This window comes from Triticum urartu, chromosome 5A (genome assembly GCF_056163025.1).
Source record: "Triticum urartu cultivar PI428250 chromosome 5A, HENAU_Tu73, whole genome shotgun sequence".
NCBI lineage: Eukaryota > Viridiplantae > Streptophyta > Magnoliopsida > Poales > Poaceae > Triticum > Triticum urartu.
Genome location: NC_141877.1, coordinates 400,406,222 through 400,414,281, shown reverse-complemented (window position 1 = coordinate 400,414,281; position 8,060 = coordinate 400,406,222). Strand labels below are relative to the sequence as shown.

General features: G+C 44.0%; 1 protein-coding gene across 1 annotated transcript; it reads right to left on the bottom strand.

Annotated features, from left to right (window-relative positions):
- Window positions 1–3,585: 3,585 nt before the first annotated feature.
- LOC125509221 (nucleobase-ascorbate transporter 6) lies at window positions 3,586–7,782 on the bottom strand. Its single transcript, XM_048674137.2, has 14 exons — window positions 7,043–7,782; window positions 6,519–6,616; window positions 6,219–6,395; window positions 6,031–6,131; window positions 5,828–5,903; window positions 5,676–5,735; window positions 5,385–5,569; window positions 5,191–5,287; window positions 5,015–5,101; window positions 4,864–4,922; window positions 4,670–4,761; window positions 4,476–4,553; window positions 4,187–4,347; window positions 3,586–4,106 (listed from the first exon to the last, which is right to left on the bottom strand). Exons 1-14 carry the CDS (start codon window positions 7,143–7,145, stop codon window positions 3,888–3,890), a joined length of 1,593 nt encoding a protein of 530 aa, XP_048530094.1. The 5' UTR covers window positions 7,146–7,782; the 3' UTR covers window positions 3,586–3,887.
- Between the last annotated feature and the right edge of the window lie 278 nt (window positions 7,783–8,060).

Here is an 8,060-nt window from a genome sequence, read left to right as displayed (position 1 = left end):
CATGAGCAGTTTTTTTAAAATTTGGAATTTTTATTCAAGAATACATTTCCAAATTTATGAATTGTTTTCGAATTTTGGAATCTTTTCTAAAATCCAAACATTTTCAAAAAAAGAAGCAGGGGCACTCCACACCCCAATAAGCCGGTCGTCCGCATCAAAGTGCGAGCGCATGTTCCCGTTTGCTGCACTTGTGGCACGCAGAGCGGGGATTAGGAGCTTCCTAGAATAGGGGGCATCGCTTTGCCTCACCTGCTGCGAGACAGACAGTGTGCTCGTCTGCAACGTCTACTTGGCAGGCAGATCGTATTGTTAGTTCATTAGTTTTATTTGTATTCTAAAACATTCTAAATAAGTACTTGAGAAACTAATTTAACCAAAAATTTATAAACATTCATCGCACATTTTAAAATGTTAATGCGCGTGAAAATAATGTCTGTGTAACTTTTAGAAAAATATTGATGGCATTCAAAAAACTATGTTCATGATATTATTAAAAATGTTTACATAATATAAAACAAATGTTCAGATAATTTAAAAAACTATTGGTAGCATTTTTAAAAAGTTCACGCATTTAAAAATATGTTCATGACATTTTTCTAAAATATTGGTACAAATTAGGAAGTGTTATCTTAATTTTATAAAAATGGTTCACACCATTAGGAAAATGTATGTGACATTGAAAAATATCACGCCTTTCAGGAATATGTTTGTTACATTTTAAAAGTTACAATGTAAAAAAAATGTTCGCGTATGTAAAATGTAGTACAATTCAAACAAATGTTTAATGTGTATTTGAAACTGTTTTGCATGTATTAAAAAAATGTTCAAACATGTATTGAAAGAAACTGTTTAAATTTGTTTTTGAAAAAAATATTCGCCATGTTTTAAAAAATGTTCAACATGTATCAAAAAATGTTGCATGTGTAATGAAAAATGTACAACATGTGTTAAGAACGTCAATATTTTCTTGAAAAAAAGGGGAAATGGTAGGAAAACCGAAGAAGACCAATAGGAAAAATACATCGAAACAAAGAAAGAAAAAAAATCTATACAGAAGCTTCTAGAACCAGTCCAAGCCTGTCCATCCAAACTTTCTTTTTTATTTTGAGGCAAGTCCATCCAAACTTCCCAAAACCTCTAGGTGGACCTAAAGTATTGGGCCGTCCCGATAGCTCGTCACGCTGCGGGCGAAATATAGCCCTGACCTAGAATTGGAGCACCCGCTGGGAGCAACTAGTTAACGAGCGCTCCTTCGGGAGCCTCGTAACGATCAGCGCCACTTGGCGCGCACTCAGCCATTCGCCACGTATCGCGCTCTGGACGCTTCCTTCGGATTTTTTTTAATTATTTTTCCGCACGCGTTTTCGGCTTCTTAAACAGTTTTTTTTCGGGTTTTTTCGATGTTTTGGTTTTCCCTTGGTCTTTCTTAGCTTTTCGATAAAAAAATTTGGGAATTTTTTTTTGCACGAAAAAAACGCGTTTTCTTTTATTTTCCTTTCGCGAAAGTCACGGTTTTTCTTTCGCAGAGTCACGACCGTGCCTCTAGAAAAGGGAAAAACAAAACGCGTTTTCTGTTTTTTTTTTCTTTCGTGAGAGTCACGATTTTGTTTCCGCGAGAGGCACGGTTATGCTTTCGTGAAAGTCACGACCGTGCCTCTAGGAAAGGGAAAAACAAAACGCGTTTTCTATTTTTTTTATGAGTCACGGTTTTGCTTCCGCGAGGGGCGCGGTTGTGCTTTCGCGAAAGTCACGGCCGTGCCTCTAGGAAAGGGAAAAAATACGCGTTTTCTGTTTTTTTCTTTCGCGGGCGTCACGGTTTTGCTTTCGCGAGAGGCACGGTTGTGCCTTCGCGAGAGTCACGGCCGTGCCTCTCGGAAACGAAAAAAACGTGTTTTCTGTTTTTTTCCTTCCACGAGAGTCATGGTTTTGCTTTCACGAGAGGCACGATTGTGATTTCGCGAGAGGCACGGGCGTGCCTCTTTCGGAAAGGAAAATAAACCATGCTTCCGGTTCGGTTTTTTCGTCCGGTTTTTTCATGAAAAAAAAGTTCGTCAAAACCTATTAACATGGGATCTAGTTTTGAAGATCTCGACGCGAGGAATCCAATGATGAAAACGGTTCGAAATTTAGACGCATGGTTTAAGAGATAAAACGTTTTGAATAAACGGATTTACGAAAAAAGGGAAAACTCTCAGGTCGCGACAAATGGCGCGATGCATGTGCGCCACTTGTCGCGACCTGGGAAAATGAAGTGTTCTTTACAACGAGTACTCCTTAATTAGTGATTTCGGCACCCGCTGCATTAAGCTACCTAAAAAGATGTCGAAAAGTAGTTGTAGCATTAAGCTTACCGCTCAATGCGGCCCATTTAACATGTAATATATATTTTCTTTATAAATATAAAAATGGATTCATTACATTAGTTTTCTATGATCATATTAACAAATTTAAATATTACAGAAGCATGTAATGTTGATAGGACGGGACAAAACATTCTTGATTTTTTGTTATGTTCTGTACAGACTAGATCGCCTGTATTGGACGTGATGCATGATGCATCGATAGAGTTGATAACTACTACCTCCATTCCTAAATATAAGACATCCAAGTTTAGCTCAGACATAACTGCCTTCTTTTTGAGCGTAGAGAAGTGTCAAACCAAACTACTACCTTCATCCCTAAATATAAGACATTGGGGTAGTTTAATGTTGGTGCCTATGTGTGTGTGGGAGGGGGGGGGGGGGGGGAGGGGGGGTGGTTCTCCAGGCTTGTCCATGGGGTGCTCCAGACGTGTGATCAACTCCAACATTGTGAAGGTCATCGATGATCGACGCAATGAAAAATGAGATGCACTTTGGTTGTAATGAGTAAATATGTACTTTGAGCTATAAAAGAACACGTATTGGGAAAAAAATATTTATGCATATCAAAATAAGCGTCCTTGTATTGATAAGTATGTTCATTATGCGAATCAATCTGTGGTTTGATGGTTAGGAGGATACGGTATCTCGGCCTATCAGAGTTCAAGTCCTGATACTCACATTTATCCTGAATTTATTTTAGAATTTTTCCCGAGATACGCGTTCAGTGGGTGGAGCCATTTCCATTGACTACGAGACGTCAACGATGACTTCGTGAAATCTCAAGATGATATGCCGGCTCAGTCTCTCGGAGAGTCTGTGCGTGTGCGTTCATAGAGGTGGGTGTATGCACGTATATGTGAGCGCTTGCATCTGTACCGTATTATAAAAAGTATGTTCATTATTAAAAATAATCTTGCACATGAAAAAATATTTCTGTTTTGCAAACAATAAAATGTTCTCATATACCAAAGTAAATTTATAGTTTTTACCCGAAAATGGTGCGTCTATTTTTTCAAATTATTTTTGTATGTGAAACAGTAATACTCATGCTTTGAAAATAGAAAGTTTACGAGTTCCTCGGAAGTGTTTGTGTATCACATACTCCTCAAAAATATAATTGGGGGCACTATGGTCCTTTCCTCAAAAATAAAATAAAACTACGTGTCCGGTTGAGTAATTTTTTTGTTTTTGTTTTCGGACATAGCAGGATCAAGAAATGTCATAAATTGAACGCTTCACTCTTTAATTTCTAGGAAATAAATTAGCATTATACAAGCCACCATACTACTGATGATCTTTTCTTCCCGGGCTAGGGAAGCCGCATGTACATCCACAGATTAACAACGACGCTGATCCGCTTAAACCAAGAAACCAACATGGCGTCCCCACCGGTCCGTCCAATCAGTCCATTTTCGTCCATAAATACACAAAATTGACCACAAAGACTCGACGGATCAAGCTAGCAGCACCAGCAAGTGGATCCACAGCGCCCTTCTCCGCGACGGCATTTCGGCATCATCATATTCATACCGAAGGGAAGAACTTGTTGAGGTTGAATGGCAGCGAGTAGAACTCCTCGCTCCGGGCGTCCTTCTTGAAGCTCCTGAACTTGTCCCACCAGTGGTACCCCCTGTCCTTCCGCACCGCGCTCTGGTGCAGGTGCATCGTGTTGTCCAGGAAGTAGGCCACCAGCCCCGCCACGAACGGCTTGTTGGAGAAGGGCACGTTGATCATGTCGTTGAACTGCCCAAATCAACAAATGGTCAGTGGTTTCAGAGAGCTGCTGAATGGCGAGAGGCCGAGGCGAGTGCTTATCGTCGTACCCATCTGGCGCCCGTGTGCACCGGGCCGTGGCCCGAGACGGAGGCGTACTCGTTGAAGTACTGCGGCACCGATATGCCGATGAAGAAGGAGAAGCCCAGGATGAACTTGGTCCTGAAGCTGTTCAGGTTGCAGAACTGGAGGAAGCTCAGACCACACGCACCTGCTCGGCAAAAGAGAGAACCAATGAGAGTCATGCTGGTGGCAAACTGCCTGGCAACATGCTATGCTGAAAATAATCAAATGTAGACTTCCGAACGACGACGGGCGGTTTCGGATATCTGGACGTACCGACATATGCGAAGAAAACACAGTACATGCCAGCAAATATAGGCAATGGGATGGATGCGAATAGGGCTCCAAATTTTCCTGTTTTGCCAAAAGAAATAAATTTGAAATCAGTTTGGGTAACAATATATGTGCACCAGCCAAAACTATAGTAATAATAGCTTTAAAAATAAGTTTAGCACAGACAGATATATTACCTAGGACCGCGAAGAAAATCATGAAGCCGGCAGATATTTGCACCACTCTCCTGCTGCCAACATGTGTCACAGCAAGTAAACCAACATTCTCCCTGCAAATACAAAAGTTCACAGAGAGAATCAAGTAATTACTAAAAAAATCTGTTCAGTCAAGTAATGCCACTTGTACTATCCCGAAACAAACATATACTTACACTGCAACTGAGGTTCCATTGGCTGTCCCAAAGAATGAATCAAGCAAGATGCCGATGCCCTGAAAGTGATGTTCCATAGTGATCAGCATGCATTATTAGCAAGTAAAATAAGATGAGACAAACTCCACTGTACAATCAATGGCTCATTTACCTGCCAACCAATTCCCCGACTGACGATCGACGGAGGTATCATCGTTGCACTTGCATACCTTGAAGCGGCAATGAAGGCTCCAGTGGACTGCAATATTATAATTACCATCTTATTATGACTGAATCTGAATGTATAGCATCTGTTTCCTATTTTCAGGGTAAATATTGCAGACAAACCTCTACAATGGCAATGAATGAAGTCATCATCATTGCAAAACATTCTCCAGCATCGAATGTAGGAGCCCCCCACTGAAACGGATACGGAACGCTTATCCTGAAACCAGATTTCAGGCAGCACCTTCGTTACGAATGCCATCAGAATTACAACACATTATTATAACAAAATATGGTTTCCTCTCCTGGGACCCTACCATGGAGCTCCTCCGATAAGCCCTGAACGATCGACGCGGCAATGCGCCTGCGTCTTCAACTTGGCGTTCTTGTAGGCGCCGCTGATTGTGAGGATGTATGCGTAGAGCCACACGATTGACACGGTGAAAAGAACAGCAAACCGGCCAAAGACGCCCTTTCCGGAATGCAACACATGAGGCAAATACTGTCCAGGAAACAAACATGATCAGCACCCACATCATCATTAACTTACTGAAACCATTTAAAAACATTGATCTGGCCAATCAGAACTTTGTAAAATGTTGTGATACCTGAGAAAATGCGACCATTAGGATGAGTTCTGGAAGACCGATTTCCACGCACTTGGCTACCTGTATTTCATCATGAATACCTTTTATTCACTCTTCCAAGAACATACTTTCTGGAAGCAGAGGATAAGAGCAAGTGATGGAGCGAAACTAACCGCTGGAAAGCCGAGCTCATAAAGCCCAAATCCGACGAGTGAAACAAGAGGAACTGCAGATAATGGGCTCAGCAATCTGCACAGGAATGATGCAGGATAGTTAGTGAACTCAACTCCTAACTGCACAAGCTGAAACGCTACAGGGCAGTACTAAGAGGACTTGTACTGTAATTCGACGAAGAAAGGCCGAAATTCGGACTAACTTGACAACATTGCGCCAGAGGCCGCTGAAGCCGAGGATGATCTGAATCGTGGACGCGATGATGAGAGCGCCTTGTGTCCCCCTCATCGTCCGTAGGAATTTCTTTACGACAGCAACACAAATTTGTCAGCCTGCGTACAGGAACTCGTACGTGATGAGAAGACAATTCTGCTGGGCAGTAAGAAGTACCTCGTGAGGGTCTGCCTCATTGTCGTAGCGTCCGGCCAAGATGATGGAGATGGTCGGCGCGACGAAGGTGTAGGAGCCGCCCATGACGACGGGGAGGCAAGACCCGAAGCAGGTTTGCAGCAAGGTGTTTATGCCGGCGACGAACAAGAGCGTCTGGATCACCCGAGCTTTCTCCTCCTGACAGAAATAAATTCAGCGAGTGCCCATCATTTATCACTTCTTCCGAGATGTTGAATTTATATGCAAGTGAATAAAACAGAGGACATTTGGTAGTGCATAAATGAAGAGCTGAGGACTCACATTTCCACCTCCCATCTGAGGAACAAGCGCGCTTGGTATGATGACGGTGGTGCCCAGCATGACTATGAAATGCTGAAATCCTAGGATCACGGCCTCGGCTGCGTACAAAGATTACAAGCACAAGAGAAACGTCAACATACAGTATCATTTGATATGAGTAGTACTACTACTATATCAATTTTGCGTAAAAAGATGTGCAACTGAAAGGCCTTTTCATTATAAATAAATTCAAGATCAGCGAATCTTCCAGACTGGTTAAGCAAAAGAATTTGTTCCCAATAAAAAACATGAAAAACTTTCTGTAGTGAAAATAGCACGAAGAGGCTGATGTCCACCGACGGCAGAAAAAACAGGTCAGTGATCAGCACGCATATATTTGCAGTGGGAAAGAAAGCCTGGACATGTATGAAACAGCAAGTAGTACGAGAAACAAAGTGAGGACAGTGAAGGGACAAGCAGGGAGGAGTGAGGGAAGCTTTCAAAGAGCAAAATCAAAAGGGTGAAGCAGAGCAGGGAGCACGTACGCCATGGCGGCGGGCTGGTTATGCAGAAGGACACACTGGGCAGCTGCTCCTTGGGCGGATGCGGCTGCAGCTCGTCGGCCTTGGGCGGCGGCGCGGCTGCCATCTTCTTCTTCCTCCGGCTCCAAACTCGCAAGAAACCACGCTCGTCACTTCACTCGCCACTTGAACAAGGGGACTGGACTGACCGACCGACTGATCTGTCGTTCCTTTCTGCGCCGAGAACCAAGAACCCCCTCGCAAGCAAGGAACAACCAACCAACCAGCCACGGGAGAAAAAGGTTGCAGAAAAGGCGCAGAGAATCGGGAGAAAACAATTGATCTGGCCTAGCTACCCAATTCCCCACTCCTCCTTCTCCTCCTACAAGGAATGGAATCTATCCCCCCAGAAAGCCACCTTACGCTCTCTTCTTCCTTCCTTCTGCAAGGAAAGGGAAGAGAAGAGAAGCTCGCTGGAGAGGGAGGAGGCTGCTCGGAGGAAGCGACTAGACTAGCAGCGGCATCCCGAGGCGAAAACTTCCTCTCTCTCTTTTGGGCGGGGCGGCAGAAAGGAGGTGGCAGAGGGGCAGAGGGCGAGAAGGACTGCTCTCCTTGCCGCTTTAAAAACGGCGCCTTTTGCGAGCCAGCGAGCTGGCCTGGCCACCGAGCCCTTTTCCCTCGGCGGCTTTCCCCGCCCCCTCCGATTCTCGCTGTTTCCTCCTCTGCCTCACCGCTGCCGTGCTAGTCCCAAGTCTCAACTCTCAACTGCTCGGGGGTTGGGGTTTGACGCTCCGTCCGTGGCCGTTACTGAAGCTGAGCCAGCAGCGCTGACACAAGCTGCAGATTTCCCTTTGACCGCGATCGGTCCGCTTGTGGTATTAATCGGCAGTTTGTATTTTGTGTGCATATCAGCATATAGGGGTGTGTAAATGCAGATGAGTTAAAGAGTGAGCCTGCGGAAATTTCTCGGAAATTAGAAGGGTGGATGGTTGTTGAGGGAATTTATTCTCCTCTGGCTAGAGAGACGGGCGTGATGATAGGT

Bases quoted from the DNA above. Each gene is read 5' to 3' on its own strand.
- LOC125509221 (XM_048674137.2), bottom strand. From the start codon at position 7,145: ATGGCAGCCGCGCCGCCGCCCAAGGCCGACGAGCTGCAGCCGCATCCG. The intron at 5,102-5,190 runs GTTTGTCTGCAA...ATAATATTGCAG, and splicing joins CATTCATTGCCATTGTAGAG to TCCACTGGAGCCTTCATTGC. The intron at 4,923-5,014 runs GTAAATGAGCCA...CATCACTTTCAG, and splicing joins GTCGGGGAATTGGTTGGCAG to GGCATCGGCATCTTGCTTGA.